Source organism: Gavialis gangeticus, unplaced genomic scaffold (genome assembly GCF_001723915.1).
Source record: "Gavialis gangeticus isolate Ggan-Ray unplaced genomic scaffold, GavGan_comp1, whole genome shotgun sequence".
Taxonomy (NCBI): Eukaryota; Metazoa; Chordata; order Crocodylia; family Gavialidae; genus Gavialis; species Gavialis gangeticus.
Genome location: NW_017729025.1, coordinates 57,020,995 through 57,042,417, shown reverse-complemented (window position 1 = coordinate 57,042,417; position 21,423 = coordinate 57,020,995). Strand labels below are relative to the sequence as shown.

At 43.1% G+C, this 21,423-nt stretch overlaps 1 protein-coding gene across 1 annotated transcript in view; it reads right to left on the bottom strand.

Annotated features, from left to right (window-relative positions):
- The window catches only part of SEC23A (Sec23 homolog A, coat complex II component), a 50,856-nt gene that overhangs the window by 13,233 nt on the left and 16,200 nt on the right, over positions 1–21,423 (bottom strand). Inside the window, exons 9-15 of the mRNA XM_019518859.1 lie at positions 21,014–21,129; positions 18,008–18,131; positions 13,082–13,162; positions 12,231–12,320; positions 7,766–7,872; positions 5,595–5,748; positions 4,838–4,915 (exon numbers count right to left, since the gene is read on the bottom strand). Coding sequence (XP_019374404.1) covers positions 4,838–4,915; positions 5,595–5,748; positions 7,766–7,872; positions 12,231–12,320; positions 13,082–13,162; positions 18,008–18,131; positions 21,014–21,129 — 750 coding nt within the window. The remainder of the gene's footprint in view (positions 1–4,837; positions 4,916–5,594; positions 5,749–7,765; positions 7,873–12,230; positions 12,321–13,081; positions 13,163–18,007; positions 18,132–21,013; positions 21,130–21,423) is intronic.

Genomic DNA, 21,423 nt, shown 5'->3' with positions numbered 1-21,423 from the left:
GTATCAATCAGCTCTTAGATAAAAGCACCATAAAGCCCCACTAAAGCACCCGATCTATACAGGCATCAGAAGAGCCAGATCCAACTAATGTACTGCCTCTTCTGGGCATGTGCTGGACTCAGCGCAGGAGTGCATGGAGTTTAAAGTAAAGCACTGTTTTTTGTTTTTTAAACATCTGCAAGCAGTCTTAATTTCAATGACATTTACCTAACAAAACATCAATGAAGTCTTTTGTCTTATTAGTTTAATACTTTAAGTGGTAAATAAAAATTATTTTAGGTCCAAATTTTATAGGATTAAGTTCATTTTGACTATAAATTATCCTATTTTAATTTATTGTACAAACTTTCCCCAAAACCGATTTATTATTATTTGTATTACATTAGTACCTTGACACCATCAACGAACATGGTGACATGGAGAGTACAGGCTGACATTTTAATAACCCTTCCCAACCCAAAACTATGGGTCTACAAGTCCTCAGTGGTGGAGCAGGTAGAAAAAGATGCTAGAATATCAATGGTTGCAAAGGCAAATGAAGATCTCAACTGAGATCTCAAATCATTTTAACCTCCTTGCCACTGGACCAAGGTCCTGTTTTGTCAAGAACCATGTAGAAACTGATATGCAACAGCTTCTCCACAATAAAAGAAATCATGTACAGGCATATTCCATGCAACAGCTTTTCCAATACATTCTTCAAGACCTTTCATGAGCAGCTAGTGACAACAGGAGCAGGACTGAGAAGTCTGGAAGCTCACAGTCATGACCGGGCATGAAGGCAGCAGTTACAAGGTCATCTAGCACTTGAATGAGGTAATCAGGAGTGCGATTCGGCAACTGTAACTGCAGCTGAGCAGCCCTCTTCAAGATTTTCTCTGCTCATGCCACGTGGGGAGGAGGGGGCTAGAAAAGATGCCCTAAACATAGTCTGACTACTTTTTCCTGATTGGATTACTGCATCCAGTGGGATCACCTTTACTTGCAGTTGAAATCAATGAGGACACATTCAATTTGAGACCTGGAACATCAGGATTCTCATGGACAATCCTAATAGTGAATGCCCAGAGCACCACACTACAATCATGGCTCAAAAACTAGGTAATGCAACACTGACATCACTACATAGAGTGAGACCCAGAGAATGGAAGGTGGGCAACTCAGAGAACAAGGAGGCAGTTATATACTATTCTGGAAGGGCAAACACGAAGGAAAACACTAGCTTTATGGAGTTGGTTTTGCCATCAAGAATAAACTCAAACCAACTCAGTGTATTCTCTATTGGAATTAATAAGCACCACATGACTATGTCTTAGGTCAATATGCCACTGTCATCAGTGTGTATGACCCAACTCTTGATGCCACCAACAAAAGCAAGGAGGAATTCTATACCAACCTTAAACAAGTCCTTTCTGGTGTTCCAGAAGGAAACAGACTCATTCTTCTCAGTGATTTCAATGCCAAAGTCAGAAGGGACTCAAAACTTCGGAACAGAACCATCATAGTTTCATAGTTTGTAGGGTCAGAAGGGTCCTGAGCAGATCAAGTCCGACCCCCTGCCTTGGCAGGAAAAAGTACTGGGGTCAAACAACCTCAGCAAGGTGTTCGTCTAGCCTCCTCTTAAAGACCCCCAGGGTAGGAGCCAGAACCACTTCTCTTGGAAGTTGGTTCCAGATCCTAGCTGCCCTGATGGTGAAGTAGCACCTCCTGATATCTAGTCTGAATTTACCCTCTGCCAGCTTGTGACCATTATATCTGGTCACTCCTGGTAGTGCTCGGGGGAACAGGCACTCCCCCAGTGCCTGCTGGTTCCCTCTGACTAGTTTGTAACAGGCCACTAGATCCTCCCTCAGCCTTCTCTTGTGGAAGCTGACCAGGTTCACTCCTTCCTTCAGTAAGGAAGGAGTGGGAAAGGTCATCTCCAACAATATCCTCCTCTTGACCAAATGCACGGAACATGGACCCAACCCCACCAACATCCTGTTCTGCCAAAAAAACAGGCCTGAGACATCATGGCAACATCCATAAGCTAAGCATTGGCACTTGATTGACTACTTTATTGTTCATGCCCAGGAGCACAAAGATGTCCACATCATCCGAGTTATGTTAGTAGCTGACAACTGCTGAATAGATCACAGATTCATCTACTTGCTTATGTCATTCAAACTGGCTCCTACATGATGGCTGCAGCAGAAGTAATGCTGATGGAAGATCAATACTGAAGGACTCAAGGACCCAATCAAGCAAGATTTCTTCCACCAGTTTTCTCAATGGAAAACTGGCAAATTCCAATCAACAAGAGAATGCCAGCAGCACTTGGGGTACCTTTAAGTTCAGCAGCAGCAGCACCTGCAAAGGGAAACTTGAATTTTCTACCAAGAAACAGCAAGACTGGCTTAATGAGAATGACCAGGAAATCCAAGAGTATGCTGACGGCAAGCACAAGGCCTTTTGTGCTTGGCAGAACAACATCAGCAAAGGAGATTCAACATATCACTGGCATCCATGATATGCATGTTTTTTTCAGCACCACCAAAGCCATTTATGATCTGAGCACTCAGAGACCAACCCTCTTGAGACCTCAGGATAGAGGACACCTGATCAAGGAATGAGGAACGAGCAGCACCCATTGGAAGGAGCATTTTGAAGAGCTTTTCAATCGTGACTCTGTTGTTGATGAAAGTGTTCTCAACTCCATCCCACAACACCCAGTCAGAGAAGATCTTGGAATCCCTCCAAACCTTGACAAGGTGAGGAAAGCCATCAAGGAGATGAAGAACAATAAGGTCGATGGAATCCCTGCTGAAATCTTCAAGCAGGAGGGAGAAAAAATTGCAACATAGTTTCACACCCTCATCTTATGGATCTGGAATGATGAGGAAATCCCAAACAACCTCAGAGACACCATGATTATGACAATCTTCAAGAGAGGAGACAAGTCTGATGTGTGGAAAATACAAAGGGATCACCTTGCTGTCCACAAGAAAGAGAATTGCAAGAACCTTCCTGAACCGCCTCCTTCCACTTGCTGAAGAGCTCCTCCCAGAATCTCAGTCAGAATCTCAGTCTGGGCTTAGGGCATCAAGAGTCAAAACTGACATGATCGCCACTGCTTGCCAGATATTGGAAAAATGTTGAGAACAACATAAACCTCTGTACCTGGCCTTCTTTGACCTCACAAAAGCCTTCAACTGTCAACTGAGAAGGGCTGTGGAGGATCCTTCTGAAGTACAGATGCCCACTGAAATTTATCACCATTCTTTGCCTGCTCCATAATGGTATGCAAGTGGTAGTTCTCAGCAACCGATTTATCACAGATTCCTTTGAGATTAAGATAGGAGTTGAGCAAGGCTGCATCATAGCTCCAACACTCTTCTCAATATTCCATATTGCAATGCTACATTTGACCACCAACAAGCTTCCAGCCAGAATTAAGTTAAACTACCAACTGAATAGTAAGCTGTTTAATCTCAGCTGACTCCAAGCCAAAACCAAGCCCACCCCGACCTCAATCATTGGTCTCCAGTATCTTGATGCTGTAGTTTGTGCTCACTTGGAAGCATACCTTCAGGCTTTACCGATGTCTTTACCAAGACATACAAGAATATGGGACTGATGCTTAATATTCAGAAGACTAAGGTCTTCTATCAACAAGCTCTTAATAAGCAGTTCCAAGCTCCAGTAATTCAGATTCCCAGTAAGACTCTGGAGAACACTGAATATTTCCTGTACCTCAGAAGTCATCTCTTACCGAAGACTGACACTGATGAAGAAATCCAACAGCCTTCAAAAGTGTAAGTGCAGCCTTTGGATGCCTGAGGAAACAGGTGTTTGAAGATCTCAGCATCATATTCAAAACCAAACTCATGGTTTATCAAGTAGTCATGATCCCCACCTGACTGTACAGAATTGAGATGTGAACAACACACAGGAGACATTGAAGCCACTGGAGAAGTACCATCAACACTACCTATGGAAGATCTTTAAAATCCAGTGGGAAGACAGATGCATCAACGTTAGTATCCTCCTGCAAGCAAACACCAAGGGCATTGAAGAAATGAGCATCTGCCATCAACTTGCTGGGCCAGCCACATCATCCAGATGTCTGACTCCAGATTCACGAAGCAAGACTGAGATGGGAGAATAAAACAAGGCATACGCTGAAGAGGAGGCCAAAGAAAGTGTTTCAAAGACAACCTCAAGGCCAACTTGAAAAAATGCAACATTGACATCAACTCATGGGAGACTATCGCTCAGGACTGCCCTAAATGAAGAAAGAGTCTGCTGCAAGGATCTCAGTACTTTGAAACTTTACAATGACAAAAGGAGCTGAAAAAGCAGAAGCAGGAGAAACAGCATGTTGTGGAAAGACTCAAGAACCCAGATCCACCCACCCTGCATGGAAACATGTCGCAGAGCTGCAACAGTCTGTTGATCCTGGATAGACCTTGTGAGCCATCTTCAGATCCACAGATAAGACAGTCATGAAAGACAATCATCCTTGACTGCGAGAGAGAGCCAATGATGATGAGTACTTCAACTTTCAAGTAAGATAAAGACCCCTATTATACTAGGACCCCATTATGCTAAGCACTGCAGATATATACGGTAAGAAGATCCAAAAAGGAAACGAGACAAGAAGCTTAAACAGCAAAAATCACATGCAAGTTTGTGAAAAGCTGGAAATAGACCTGGTCTTCCAACTCTGATTCCCAGTCAAAAGCTCTGTTTGCCTTATACCAAACTGCCTTTTACATCTATTCTTTATCCATAATCATTCACTTGTTTACTTCCTTATGTAGAAGGTCTCCACTTCTAATACCTTCCTTCTACTCACCTGTGGATAAAGTGAAAAAGTTTCTGAAAACCTAAAGGAACTTGGATCATCCTTGTGGTATTCTCCAAATTTCTGACACTTAAATAAAAGGAAAATAGAAGTATAAGTTAACACAACAACTTTGGTTATATCATTAGAATTTTTTTCAGTGTTTTCTAATACATATCAAATTCGAAGTGTTGAACCTTTACAGTAAAAATATACATTAGAATGAAGCATGAAAAAATGTTGTTGGCAAGTAGTAATTTCCTTCCATATCACATTGTAGTATGTGCTTTTTTAAATGTTACACAATTAGACAATTACAGAAAAAGTATCAATTCAGATAAAGAAAGTTGCTTAGAACAATCACTTCCATACTTATGGAAGAGACTAATAGATAATTAATCTTATAAGGAAGTAACAAGGGAAATTTCAAAGTACTCAAGACAGTCAAAGATTTTTTAAAAAAATAAATATTTAAAACTGCACACACAGAGCATGCAGAAGAAAAGACTTAAATTCCGACTTCACCTAAACCAGATCTTTAATCTTATTCTAACCCCTTAACAGTTGGAAGCCTCACAGTAGTGACTGTCTGCTAATTTTATTTTAATTATTTAAATTGGAAATCTTGATTAATTCTACATTCTGCATAGATAAGTATTTTGTCTCTCTTTACATAATAGTTTAAGATAACCATTGAATACAAGTCATTTAATAAAGTAAACTTGAAGACACCCAATTGATTTAATAAATATGGACACAGTTATCTTACCAGTCGTATGAGTTGCCTGTCCAGCCACCTAAGCACATCAGGTCCTTCTTCTGTCTCTGCCCTATAAACTGCCAATCTAGCCATAAGAATAGCAGCTGCCTCTTGGTCAAAAGAAGCAGCTATGTTTTGGATCTGTGTCTGTGCATCTGCCCAGCTGCAAAAGAAAAGCAGTTGTGTATAGAGAAGTCATCCAAGCTCAGCAGAGTCTATTGAAACTGAAACAGAGAGCAGTATCATAGAAAAGTCATGGAATTTCAGACCTCATCTGGGGTGGGCTGACAGCCTCTTTGTTGAACCTTCCCTCTTAGGAATTTTCACTGATTATATAAAAATGCAAGTACTGTATGTCACATATAGCCCCTGATGCAAGTTACGTCTAGTGTGCAATTAACTGGTTAATTGTACAACAAATTTAGACATGCTACACATGCACAGTAATTACTGCACAATAAAATGGCCAACGAGCCATAAAAATGACCAATGAGCTGCAAAGTCCTTGCTTGAAAAACACAGAACAATTTGTACCTGGTTTCTATCAAGCTTTCATCTGACCATGTCATGTCACACAAAAGGTGATAGTGTTTGCCCAGGTACTCAGACATCTCAGGGTAGATGTCTCTCTCTCTCCCCATCCACTTCCTGATAGGGGAGACTCTCTGTGACTCTCAACCTTGCTGACCCAGGCTAGAGTAGCAAAATGTCAAGATTCACTGCCTTTCCTCCCTTCCTTCAACCAGCTTTACATCTGCTTCTTTAAGACTGCCATTAGAACTTCTCCGTGAAAGCCAGAGTGTAAACACACACTGAAGTAACATGCTTTACTTGTTTGACACAGGGAAAGATGGGGGAAGAATTTGTTCAGAAAGCTGGGGGCATGACAAGGACATATACAAAAGCACCTAAACAAGGTCCCTGGAGAGTTCAAGCCCTGCTGTTCTTGGCCCCCTTCATCTCCCCATCCTTGCCCCTTCACACAGGTCTTCCCAGTTCTGCACAAGGGTTGGGTTGAAGCTTCTTCAGTCAAGTGAAGACCAGCTGATAAACACATTCCCAGCACAGCTGAAGAGAGAGATGACAGCGCCTGGTAGCAGCTCGTCACCTCCACTTGCTGGCGAGTGCTGGCAGAGAAAGTTCCCCAGATTCTTCTTCCCCATTGGATAGCTCATCCTTTGAACATGAACCACATTACACTGTGTGACAGTTTTCATCAAGTGATATTATCTGTTGCTTGTGGATCTTTGTGTCTTTGTAAGTCTTAATTTGACCTGTGTAAGGGGGGTGGGGAAGAGTTCTGTATGCTAGCAGTGTTTTTGGTTTACTGAACACTGAAAAGATTTCACTAATATACAGCACAATAAGAGAAAATGTACCTGACACCCACAGTAATGACGACTGCCACAACCCCTTTGATAAATGACATCTTCCTACAAATTAACCATAATTCATTAACCTGTACAACACTAAAGAAAACCAACGCTCCTCAGCATAATCAACTGCCTCTATAAGATTTGGCACCCACTTTCTAAGTAAGCTAATGGTGAAGCTAATTGAAAGTAAGAAGTTGCAAGCAAACATTTTGGTGGGAGAATAGTTGTACTCTACCACACAGATCAAAGCTGAGCCAAATTTTAAGGTGATAAGGTGATATTTCCCTCCTCATTCATAGCCTTTCTCCATCCCTTCAAACAGACTGTATTTTCAGAGAGTCTTTTCTTTGATATTTAGCTCAGCCTGCCTCTGCTTCTCTCTCAGACCTGAAGAAGGGCGCCTGATGCCTGAAAGCTTGCCCACCAGTTCTCCAAACTATACAGTTGGTCCAATAAGAGATATCACAGAGATATCACAAAAATCCTTGCCCCTAAAATAAGGGACCTTTGGGATTATTTTACCACCTGAACAACACAGGCCATAGACTTTCACTAAGCAATTCATGCTTCTGGTAGAACTTCAGTCATTTTGGGGCATTTCAGCCTGTAGCTTCTTGGATATGGAACAATTCACAACACAACAGAGAGAAAACACACATAGGATTCAGAGGGACCATCCTTTCCTTGCCACATACACTGTACATCCTAAAACACTGAACTGGTTAAATAACTGAAGATTATTAAACAAAATACAAGCAGGTACTGCATTTTTTTCTGAATACATTAATCATAAGTAAAATTTACTTTCTGGCAACAGTGGTCACTCTGATACGTCTCTGCCCACTTGAATGCTGATACTGAGTCACAAATTGGATTGCACCACGTCCACCCTGAGGAATCGGAGCATTGTGCTGGGAAGAAGAAAAAAACATCCTAAATTATTATTTTTTGAATTCATGATTTTCAGTCAACCTCCTGATTTTTTTGGTACCTGACTCATAATATTTTAATGCTTTAGGGGGACAATAATAAAGACTACATTTTGGGACTCCTCTTCAATTGCCTGAGAGGACTATAATATTTACAGGTAAAATCTGTTAACAACAAATTAATCTGAAACTGGTTATGACGTGCCTACGAAGCATTAAGAAGTCATCTACAGAATTGCTTGTAAGTATTGTCAGTGTAAACACAACAGGAAAATGATCAATGTCTGATAAAATACTTCTTAACTGTATTGTATTCTTTATAAAAAGGGATCCTTATCTACCAAGGAATTGAGGGAGGTCTATTTTTTAAGATTCCAAAAGAAAATAAAGGAACCCCTAACTGCTGAATTTACTGGAATCCAAGACATGTTTTTTCCCCACATTTAACATGGGGAGGATCTTGGATTTAAGTACGATTTAAGGCAGCTGCAGCAGCTCCAGCTCAAATTCCAGCCCCAGCCCAGGGGAAATCATGCGAAGGCTCCTATTGTCCAACTTCCTGGACTAAATGTATTACACCATGTATTTAATTAGGATGGAGATCAAGTTACATCCAATGCAATTTAATGAAAGCAGATTCTGTACAAACATTAAAATCTGAGAGGTGTGACATTATATTTATACAACAATTAAACTATACATTAATAGCTTCACCCACCATTCAAACACAACAGATGGTGTTGAATGAGGAATCTGTTCCATATTTTAAAGTTACATCATTACATAACTTTTTAGGACAGGAAGTGTGGAATAATGAATCCAGTGGCAAATACAGGCAGAATTTAAGGGGCTAGAATTTATGTGGCAGTTTCTTTGGTATTTATATAGTACAGGGGTCTCATGTGGGGCTGTATCAAGTCACCTAAAATGATGACTGCTACATTCACTATGTGCTGGCCCCAGCCCTATTTGTTGCATGTGATGCATGGAGCCCACACGGTGCAGGCTGCAAATGGTGTGGGGCTGGTCTGGGGCATGCTGTGTGGGACTGTCCCTCTAAGAGAACTGGCTGAGATCAGTTGAGAGGAAACAGCTGTTAGTTGTTGTAAAGAATAGTCTGCAAAACACTGCTAGATTCTTTCATGAAGATAATAAACAATATTTGCTTTTATAAAGGAAGTGTATAACAGCACTCATCATTACATGCTGCATGCAGTGCCCACAACAGAGAAGCCCTGCACACTGGATCTAGGGACAGGCCAGATGAGGTCCAGAGATGGGCTGCCCATGCCAGATCCAGCACTCAGGGCTACTCTGACACAAGTGCCACATGTAGCATGTGCCCCAGATGCAGCCCTGTACTCCACATGCCACACTCAGCTAAAGCTGGTGAGCACTACATTCAGCACCAGGGGGACAGTCTTTTTGTTCCCTCAGAGAAATAAGAAATTCATTTTCTCCTACTTGAAAAGCACAAAAAAAACTTTATTAACAGATTGAAATAACCTTATGTCAGTCTCTGTTCATTTGGAACAGAATTTTTTACCTAGACTGGGGGCGGGCAAAACACAGCCCATGGGCTGTGCACTTTTATTGGCCTGCGGGGCCCCCCCAACACATTTTGCTCCACCCAGCCCTGCCCACAAAGATGGGAGCAAGACACCCATGTGTACACTCACCCACGTGTACACACAACCCTATTGCCTGGCTCCCATCCTTGTGGACAGAAGCTGCTGCAGCCCCTGGGGACCTGCTCTGCTTCCCCAGTCTCCTGCTTGCTCCAGGCAGCAGGTAGGGAAGCAGCAGAGGCAGGGCTGAAGCTGGGAGGGAGCACGGAGCTTGGGGCTGTGGCTGGTGGCAGCGCCGAGCCCGCACCCAGCGGGACAGGGGGCAGTGGCAGCGTGGAGCTGGGGTGGGCAGCGTGTGGATGTGAGGAAGGGTGTGGAGGGGATCCTTCCCACAATTCCCCCATGGCGCACAGCCCTGGCAGGCGGTGGCAGCAGCAGCAGCAGGTGGGGTGCTCAGCAGGGTGTGGCTCCGGCCAGCATTGCACATTGCAGCACGCAGCCTCCACCCAGACAACTGTATTGCTGGCACTCCCCGCCACTCACATGCAGCCCCCACACTCATCAGGCACAGTGGGGGAAGCCCTATGTGCTGAAGCCAGGTGCCTTCCCTGCCAGGGCTGCGCAGCACAGAAGAGAAGCCTCAGGCTGGACCTGGCTACCTTCCCCATCCCACAGAGGAAGGCGCCTGGCGCTTCCCTCGCCTGCAACACAGTCACAACGGGGAAAGCAATAAGCTCCAGCCTGATGCTTCTCTCCGGTGCTGCGCAGCCTTGGCAGGTAAGACACTTGGCTCCAGAGTGCGAGGCTTCCCTCCCTGCTGTGCAAGTATAGGGGCATGTGAGTGGCGGGGAGTGTCAGCAATAGAGGCTGCGGCCCTCGGTGCGATGTGCAGCACTGGCTAGAACAGCACCTCGCCAGGCGCCTGCGCCCTGAGCACCCTGCTGGCTGCTGCACCATGGGGGAAATGTAGGGGTCACCCCCTCACCTCCCTCACACCCACAGCCTGCCCCAAGACCCCATATATACACAAGACCCTCAACATACCCTATGCCCCCCCACAGCCACACCCCATCACAAACACCCCACATCCTATCACACACTCCCCCACCATACGCAGCCCACCATACATACCCCCAATATACAAAACTAAGAATTTATTCTTGAGTTATTATGCAATCACCTCTATATACAGTACACAAACACAAATCATGACAAAAATATTTTCTGTAATAAAATTGAAATACGTTATGGTAGGTGTTTGACTTTTAGTGTATGATTTGGGTTTTTTCTGGTTCTAAGATGGCAATCCCCCCTCCCAAAAGGAGTATTTCCAGGAGGTAAGGGGAAGAACTTCCAGTGGCAAAGGTCAGGGGTTAGGAGGTGGGACTTCTGGTCACAAGATGGCAACACGGTAGCAAGGCAACTGTCAAGAGGCGGCCCTCGACAGTTCCCCAAAACTCATTAAGTGGCTTCCACCCAAAATAATTGCCCACCCCTGAACTAGACCTAACAAGAGAGACTGAAACTTTAGGGTACAGACCAAAGTGACAATTTTTGCTTGAACTGGCCACACAAATCAGTCTATAAAAGTGACCAAACACAAGTGAACAGCTGCACACAGCTTCAAAAAATGGTTGATCAGGTGAAAATCTGAACCCTCACTACATGAGGTATCAGATAAAGACATTTCAAAACTTAGCATCTTTTGTAACTTATGTCTTCCAAGCTCCCAGCCTGCTGCTGTTTTCAGAATGGGAGGTGGGAAAGGCAGCAGAAAGAGTTCAGTCTGAGGATTTTTCAGCCTCCCTGGAGTCCTCCTGAGGTGGCAGGCGGCTCCAATTCACCCACCCCACCCTTCAGCAGCAGCTGGGGAGCCCCAGAAACACTTCCCCTTCCGATTCTGAAATCAGTGACCACTGGCAGAGAGCCTGCCCCTCACTATGGGAACCTGGCTGCAGGCTCCCAGCCCACAGCTAGATTCCCCTCGTGGCTGGAACCAACAGTGAATGTCTGTTTGGTCTGGGATAATGGTGTAACTCAGGACACTTTGCAAAAATCGTTCCGAGTTACAGCTAAGAGCTGCACTTCTGCCTCCACCCTTAGCTAGCAAATGTTCTGTTCCAGCAAGTACCACACCGACTTTTGTGTGCATATGAAGAAATAAATTAGTACTCAGGGTACTAGAAGGCCAGAACTAGAACTGTTGAATTTAATCTAACAATGCATTTTAAGTTCATAATATTCTGGAGACTTGCCAAAAAGTTTATAAATACCAATGATTATTATTTGACTAATATGAAAAAAATGCATACAAATGTATTTTTATTTAACAATGATAATATAAACTATCTTACTTTCCTTCCAACTATAACATACCAATTTCTCTCCCATCAATAGATTTTCTGTGCATTCAGTGGCAATGCAGTTAAACATTTTCTAGGATTTTTTAGAATTGTTTTAAAATTGGTTTTACAATTAAACAATACACTCAACATTCCACATCTGACAAACTTGCATTCATTTCTCCACCTTTTGATATCCGTCACTGAGAAAATGAATTATTGCTGGCACACTTTTTATAAAGAAAGTCAACTCATCTTACTGAGTAGACACCAACTAATTTAGACTCTCTCATTTGAGAATGGCAACAGACTTGTATACAAGTGGAAAAGATTAAGGAAACCATAAAAACAATTGATTGTAAGTAAATTAATCTGAAAAGCTAATTACATAACTATATTTGAGTTTGTTACAAAGAGAAACTTTCCTTACCTGATTGACTACCTCAAAGTAGAGTGCAAGAGTTGTAGTGGGATTAAGTCCACAGATCTTCCACTGGCATGTACCCCCAGTTCCAATCTCCTGTAAACAGATTTTACATAATGCTTTGAAAAACATAAGTATTTCTTTGTTATACATTAATAAAGCTACATTAAAAAAGCTATCGATGTAGGATTAAGATACCTAAAATATTTTAATAGTGCTACACTTCTTGCCTCTATCCACTACAGGCCATTATGCTGCTCTGTAATGGCTCTTCATCACAGCTTCTATCAAAGGCTGCTTACAGATGTAAAAAAACCAGCACTTTACTTTTAAACTTGGCACATCCCTGTGCCTAGCACAGTGCCTGCCCAGAAGAGGCACTGCATTAGTTGCACCTGGCTCACCCAAAGTCTATATAGATCAGGCACTTCAACAGGACTTTTTTAGTGCTTTTATCTAACAGCTGATTGCATCAGGTATTAGATAAAAGCGCAAAAAAAAGTCCTACCGAAGCATCTGATCTATACAGATACTGCAGAGCCGGGACAAACTAACACACTGCTTCTTCCAGTAAAGCACAGTTGTTGGGGGTTTTGGGGGAGGGAATGGGGCAGGGGGAAGTTCACATCTGTCAGCAGCGGAAGAAGCAACAGAAGGAGCCATCATGGTGCATTCCCTAGACAGGCATCTATCTGGGATGGCTTACAAATACAGCACCCTACATTTGTGCAAGAGTTTGGTTTTAAATACACAATCCTAGAGTCCCCCTCCCAATCCTGTGATTCTATATTTCTGTCTAGACTCAGAAATTATTTTGCTATCCTAAATTATATTAATTTAAAACAAAGTTGACTTACATTTTCTGACACACAAGGTCCTTTAGAATTGAGGGAAACACAGGGTCCAATAGCTCCTGAAATTTTTACTTCTCTTGAAGTCTGCAGATTCAAAAGCAACATATGTAACAGATTAAGGTACAGTTACATGCACTTTAAACAATGATAAAATAATAAAAATATAAGAATGATTTTTTAAAACTCTTCTGGTAGGCGTTAAGTTTTTCTTTGATACCTTTAGAAAAAATAAATATATTGGTGTTACAGAAACAGCATGTGTAGTCACTTTAAGCACATTTGCAGCAACAGATGGTATATCTGAAACTACAATATGTTTATGAATACAAATATGATTACACATAATTATAAATTAATATAAAGAAAGCACAATATTTTTAGACCTTTAAGTGCCCCAGAAAGCACATCATGTGAAGTGTTCAGCACACAAAATGCATTTATCATTAAGACAGACATTAAAATATTCTCAATCTGATGTGCAAATTGAGGGGCCACTGGATAGGCCATATTGATTGCATAAATATTACATCAAATTCACATTCTCTGTCTCCTAGGCTAAGTACTATTACATCTCATAACTTCAATTCAGCCCTTGTACCAGGTGTTAATTCCAGACTATGACAGTTACTCCTTAACCAATAACAAATTGGTGGAGAATGCAGGCAACCAGGTAAAGGTCACTGGTAAGTGATTAAGGAGGATGAGTATGTTGTAATGCTTTTGACTAACTATAGCACTAAACTTGTAACTACTAAGGGCTTATTAAATTTATTATTGGTTAAGTAATAACCATGCCCTAGTCTTGAAATTAATACCTAGTACAAGACCCCGTAACCGTACAGACTCAGGGATGTTAGGGGGAGGTTACTTTTTTTCAAAATGGCTGCCCAACACCACATACACCACGATGGGGGGCTCACAGGGGAGTTGGGAGTCCAGCAGGCTGGAGGCAATCAGAGCCAGGTGCAACCCATGAGGAGTGAGGGGGCAGGCACAACCCATGGGTGGAGTTGCGGGGCAGGCGCAACCTGTAGGGGGGGGCAGGCATGACCCACAGGGTTTTATTGGGATATGGGATTATCTGGAAGAATCAGTGGGGCTCATGGGGGGGAATCAGGGGTAACTTTTAGTCCCCCAACCCCTGCAGGCAAACCTGCATCCCCTTCCCTTCCACCCCTCCCTGCACCAGGACTTATTTGCTCAGTTCTGGCAGTGACAAATGCTCATAAAAGTGTCTGGACCCAGAGCAGCTTGTGGGATGGGAGTTGAGGGCTAGCTGGTATGGGGCAGGGGGCAGAGGGAGCAAGGGGCTAAGGAGGGGCAAAAAATAGCCCTGTGCTGGGGAGTGGGTGAAAAGAGCAGTCCTAGGGCTGGGGCCAGTGGCTGGATTTCCCCAGCCCTCAGCTGCTTAGAGGAAAGTATACAGAGGTTCCATGCACCAGTTTGACCTAAATCAAGTAATTTTGATACTGCATAGAGCCAGGTTTATCCCAACCTGGATTCTGTACTTTTTAGACCAATTTGTATGCCTGAAACTTCTCTACAATTACAAGTTTAGACTGATTGCTGGTGACTAAGACCAGGTCTGTAAGTGTAAGGTTGGCACTGGGACAAGCTAAGTTTAAATTGGGCGGCCATTTTGAACCCAATTTAACCTCCCCAAATGTCTGCAGTTAGCCCTAAACATGCTTTGGTAAAAGCAACATCTAATGCCCCAAATGATCATGATATAATTATACTGTACAAAGACATCCTTATTTTTCAATACCATTAAGATCTCTCTATTTGCTTTCCAGTTTCAAGCCAAATTCATAATTATACTTGTGCAAAAAACAAAAGGCCTGATCATCCTTGAAGAATCTGTAGAAAGCTACAGTATGTATATGTAACAAACTGGGGACTGTATCTTCACATTATTTATGAATTCTCATAGTGGCTAAGAAATTGCTGCATCATTGGATGTGTCAGTGTATGTGGAATCTGTTATACTCTGCCAGCAATGTGTCACATGTCTCCCAGACCAGGAACAAAGGAGGGTCATTAAAACCTTGATAGCTTCCATTGGAGTGGAAGCAGTTTAGAAAAATAGGATAGCTGATGCCTAGTGAAGCCAGTGCAGCTGAATCTGCCTGCAGGGAGAGGTTTTGGAAAAGTAGAAAATCCCTGAACAGGGGAATAAGAGAGATCAGGCATTAAAAAGCACAGAGCCTGAAGGAAAATCTAACACCACAGTGGAAGGGTGTCCTGTCCATCCCTCCCCCATTTACATATACCAAAACCTAGAATTATTGTGGTAAGGCTGCTCTAAGGACTCCCCACTGCAGTTGTTCTCCAATCCCCAGCATATTGAAGAGTGGCCACTGGGGATGGTGTCAGAGTTGCCTTGCAGTGTACTTTCAGGTTTGGAGCATTCAAACAGAAGAGGGCAGGGCAGAGCACTGCTCCAGAACATCTTTACTGGAACATGCAGCCATAGCATAGACTCAAGAGGTTGAGGAGGGAAAGCCAAGACAGACTTACAGAGATGCAAAAAGAAAGGGTGGGAAGAATGCTTTCATAGCAGAGGGCCTCCAGTTGAGGGTGTGGCTAAGGAAGAAAGAAACTGGCTGCACAGAAAAGACACTTGCAGTAGCCATCTGCTAGAAAAAAGACATCTTGGACTTCTCAGGGTAATAACAGATGTCACATTTATTTCTAAAGAAAGCTTTTTGTCCTGGGATATAAAAGCTCGTTGTCCTACTTTAAGAACATACGAAGTATGCCAGATAAAAACTGTGCTCACGGTCGTTCAAGGACAATGGGGGCTCCTAGTCATTCATTCCAGGGACAAACTGGGTGTAAAAGGGAGGGGGCAGCTTCTCTTTTGTCCCAGGTTTCAACTCAGAACTGACATTGGAATTGAGGCACTTCAAAATCATGTTGCCCTTCTGACAATTAACATGGATAAGCCAGAAACTACATACACAGATAAAAGTGATGGTACATTTTCTCTAGCATACTTCACAGGTACTTAAACTGGGACCTTTAGCTTTTTTTTTTCACCCTTAGAAGACTCATCTAGGATTATAGACCTACCAAATACATGATTTCAAGGAAATTGTGTAACTGGCAGTCTCCCATAAAATATCGAGTTCCCCATGGAAAAGCACGGGGAACCAGCTGTTTTCAAAAAGCCGGCAAAGACCCAGCAAAAAGCTGTCTCCTAGAAGAGTAGGGGTGTGCCCCACCTATCTCCAGTTCCAGGATCTGGAGCTGGACCCCCATGTGCCTGCTGGGAGTGGAGCAGGATGGTGCAGCAAAAGCAAAAGGAGGTGCAGCACAGTGGAGCAGAACCAAGAGGAGGAGCTGCTGCTAGAGGTAGGGAGTGCAGACCAGCATGCGCCTAGCTGCAGCTGTCCAGGGAACAGCCCGCTGGAAGCTGCTCCTGCCCCAGCACATGGGGATCCAGTTCCAGCTCCCCGAAAAGCAGCCAGGAGCTGTGGCAGGAGCCGCCATCTGGCTGAAGCTGCTCGCATGCCCACACAGAATGGCATGGCATGGCACAGCATCATGCAGCAGGGGCAGGAGCAGCTTCCAGCAGGCTGTTCCAATGGTGGCTCCTTTTGCTCTTACTTTTGCTCTTGCTGCATGCTGCACCACTCTCAGCAGGCACATGTGGGTCCGGCTCCAGATCCTGGAACTGGATGCGGGGGACACAGAGCAGCACCCAGCCAGGGTGTAGGCGCCAGCAGGAGCATAGCATGGGCTGCCCTGGTGCAAGTGAGCAGACCTCAGCCCCATGAAGAGTGCCAGGGCTCCGGCTCCAGATCTGATATCTAGGAGCTGAAACCAAAGCCTCGCATGTGGGAGTAGGAGCCACCTGGCTGAAACTGCTCGCCCAGCATGGAGCAACGTGGTGCAGCACAGCACAGCAGGGGCAAGATCACGAGCAAGAACTGTTGCTGGAGGCGGGGGGCACAGAGCAGCACCTGACTGCAGGTGCACCAGGAACAGCCCCAGCCGAATCTGCATGCTGGCTAGGGCCCAGCCCAGCAGGCACCAGCAAGAGACTAGTGCAGGCTGCCCCAGTGCAAGCCTGTGCAAATCACCTAGTAGGCCAAATCCTAATTTTGCCCACCCGAGCTAGGGCTTTCAATCAATGCCTGGGAGGGGTGGGACTTGCGGCACATCTCAGCCAGAGGTGTATGGGTGGGGGGGGGCTTTGCTCCACCTTCAAAATGGCAGCCCCGGCCATGATGCAGCCAAGAAAAATCGGGGGCCCCAGCCATGTTACAGCCATGTAATTCAGGGCTGATCCACCCCAGAGCTCATGGGGCTGCTCTTCTTTGAAGCCAGAGAGGAGGCGAAAGGAAAAGAGAGGAGAGGCTCTTCTCCCCTTCCTCCCACATCACCCTCACTAGTCAGGGCCTGGCAGCGCAGGGAGGCAGCTGGGCAGAGCCCAGCAGGGTTTGATGTGACACTTGTAGTAGTATATCACCCTTTTTCGTTTTGGCCCAGATCAATCCTAGTGCCTGTTCTTATCCTGGCAGGAGAAATACCATGCATCTGTGTCCATGAAGGCAGTTTTCCTGAACCATTTCCAAGGGAGGTGGTACTCTCCCTTACCTTGGGAGTCTGGACAGAAGGCTGGACAGGCATCTGGCTGGTGCTCTTTTCTGCCCAGGCAGGGAGTTGGGCTCAATGACCTGTTGAGGACCCTTCCTAGCCTAGCATCTGTGAATTGGCCGCCGTGGCCTGTGAATTTGGTAGGTCCCTACCTAAGACCAGAGTATGCTCAAAACTGGTGAGGAAATGAGCAAAACTGGCATCATGAACTGCAAATGTCTACATGAGCTTTATGCATGAATGCAGTGATCTGCAGTGATATTCAAAGAGAAAAACACCACCAGATACTGACAACATTCACATTAAATCTCTTTAGATTCTTACCTTTATTTCTAATGTGCCACCAAATCCCATCTTGAAGTGCCCTTGCATATCTTTGGTAAACACTCTCTGAAAGGTTTGTTTGAATAAAGATGTATTGAACGAATCTCCCATTACCATGTAACCTCTGGATGAACAATCAAAAGACAAAAAACACCTCCAAATGAAAAAGAAACAAGCCAAAAAACATCTAAACTATTTATCAGGCAATAATTTGGTGGAAAGGAATTTGGTGAAAAGCAAAGCTGCTCAAAGAATTCCTGAAGAGTTTACACTAAAAATACTTCAAGATGCAACATTTCTTTTTAAAAATCTCATTAAAAGGGACAGTTTACTATTCTGTAATCAGTAAGAGAAAACGTTGCTAAAACATTACAGAGAAACTTTATAAATAGGCTTCTTACAAGATCAGTATGTCAGTCATCATCACCTTAATATAAAACAAAACACAAGTCTTTCAACTGAGGAAGTCATTATAATGAGATTTATCACTGCAGTTTTTTTTTTCAATGATACCTTAGAGCAATCGTGTTTAGGCCCTATGGCTTGGATGAGTGGTGTGGGGTCCGTCAGCAGGCTAAATCTGGTCCGCAGGCCCAATTTGGCACGTGAGTTCAGCCCAGTATGTGGCTCCAGCCCTATATGCCAGATGCAGCCCCCACCCTGGCCCTGTGTACCAGATCAGGCCCATGGCCCAGCCATGTGTGCGCTGGGCTATGCCATCTGACCCAGAGGGCTTGGAAATTTGGCAGTTGGAAAACACTGGCAATATTAATACCACCTCTCTTCCGTCACCAGATTTTCAGACCTGCAGGAAGCCCCACAGGCCAGATGACATGGCCCTGTGGAACAAAGATTGAGCACCAGTGCCTTAGAGAAATGAATCTACCAATCAGTTTATCTTAATACTGAATATTTCAATATAAATCTAAATCACTTTACCTCACCCATTTGAATAAGTATTTCAAATTTGAAACCACCTCATAAAATGGATGTTTAAGCTCAGCAATGCTCTCTGGAGGCAAAACGATTGTTATGACAATTTTGTACTTTAAAGTATTTTAAAAACTAATTGGATTAGTACTTATGGAATAATAATGTAAGCAGACATTTTATCTCCAGTAGTGCTCAATATATATTAACATAAAACATTTTAATTATATATTTGATAAGGTTTGTGCTAGATATGACCTTCAATTTTGTCTCTAAGTCTGGTATTTTCTTTTGGGCAGACAAGCTTCTTTGTGTAAATGTGGTATCTTTAATTAGATCAAATAAATAGTTGGAAAAAATGGCTCTTTGCAAGCTTTCAAGTACAAACACCCTTCTTCAGGCACAGAGAGTGTTTTCTTTTAGTATTTTCTTTTAATCATCTCAACAGAGGTATGTCTTCAAGGAGATATTTAAATACAGAAAGGACTGAGGTCATAGGGACTTACACAGAAAAAGCACCTTACACCTAGGGGATGACTTGACAGAAGATTGCTGCAGAAGTGGATAAATCCTATTTTTAAGGCTGGCTTTAGTGAAGGAACACAGATTCTTTTCCTTTTTCATGTCCCTGTGACAAGGTATTTAGCAAAATTCACATATTCTTTGGAATCTGACAGGGCTATGCCATGAGTGCTTCTATTATGGCCTCGAACTTGCGAGCTCTGGCTGTCAACAGTGCACCTTAGCACTCATGGGACCCCAACCCCCAAACCACAGGTGGGACAGGTTGACGCAAAAAAGAAAAGATAGAAGCAGAACTAGACCTTGATACCAAGAGAGTTAACACTGTCAACATTGACGGGCATAATAAATAATCCTATCAGCAGGCTGCACAGAGATAATATTAAGGTCAAGGACACTAGAACATAGGACACAATGGTAATCAAGATGCAAAATTATGACATCTGGGAGAGAAAGGATTCTAGTAACAGGAACTATAAAAATGATGGATCTTACAAAAGCTGTAGAGGAAGAATTGACAGAATCTAAGCCTGTGACATAATGCAAACAAAAAGGTGAAAAAAGGTTATGGGTATGTGGCATATTAAACAGGAATAGAGAATGGAAGAGTGGACAACATTTCACAGGATGGGGTGGGATTTGTTTGCCTTGTTAAACTTAACTGGTAGCAAAACATCCAGAAGAAGATCTCAGACAGTCACTGAGGCAAGTCAGAAATGAGCAGGTACATTTGAGTGACCAACATGGAAACTATAGTGCTACTCTGTGATCTAATAAGACTTCCCAGAGAAAGGGAGCAAACAAGAGAGGTCAGTACCAGAACACTATGGTAACCCTGGACATTGGAAAAAATAAAGCATTAGCCAGCATACTTCTCACCATAAAAAGCAAGCAAAAAAACCTTCAGATGAGTCAGAGAAGGAGTGGAATTAAAAGAGGATAGTATTATGCAAACTGAAGAAGAGCAAAATACTACGGGGAAGGAAACATGATACAATTACTGTAATACACCTAGAATTCTACACCATAATAAATTTACTCTGTAGCAAGGAGTGGGCACACAACCAGCTCTCACAAGCTAGCTGCCTGCAACAGGCACTATTATATTATAGCACCTGGCCAGGATGCAGTGAAATAATTAGTTTTAATTGAGAAAATGGCTATCTATGATGAAACTAACACAGTGTGGATGAATTTTCCGCATATAGTTGCTACACATTTTAGGAGATAACTTATAAGAGATTACTGGATCTGAGTGACTTACTATGTAGCAGGGCTGTGTCACCTGTCAGCTCCATTTTTATTTTTAGCCCTCCAAACTACAAATCCCATGAGACAATGCTCTCCAGCAAGGAAACAGTAGGCAAAACTACTGTTGCCCTATGGGACTGATGAATTGCTATGGTAACAAATTAATCCACAACCTAAGAGCAAATTATGTTCAAATGCAAAGCACCCATAGTCATAGCTTACAGATACTTAGCAAAAAAAAATGAGCATGCTATTTAAAAAACACACTTTCATACACTACTTTAAAAAATATTAAACACGTACCCAGTATAGTTGGGACAGCACTTCATCTCAAGAAGGCCAGTCTGATCCAATGCACATGCATATATGTCAACAACATGACCATTTGTAGCAGCACGGTTAGCAAGACCTTCAAAATGCTAAATACAAAATGAAAATATGCTTATAGCAATGTGCAAACTGAACTCTTCACATCTTTTACATTAAAACCTCAAATCCCAGAATTCTTCTAAAACAGTTAAATTAGATCATACCCTAATATTAGACAGCAATAAACTTTTAAAAAAACTAGGACTAAAACTTTTAGTTTCTATGCACAACTATATAATTGATCTGATAAAAAACATTACTAAATGAACCTTGCTTCTCTCATATTCCCCAAACTACTGCAGTTACAACATCACAATTATCTCTCTTAAACAGCTGAGAAGGTA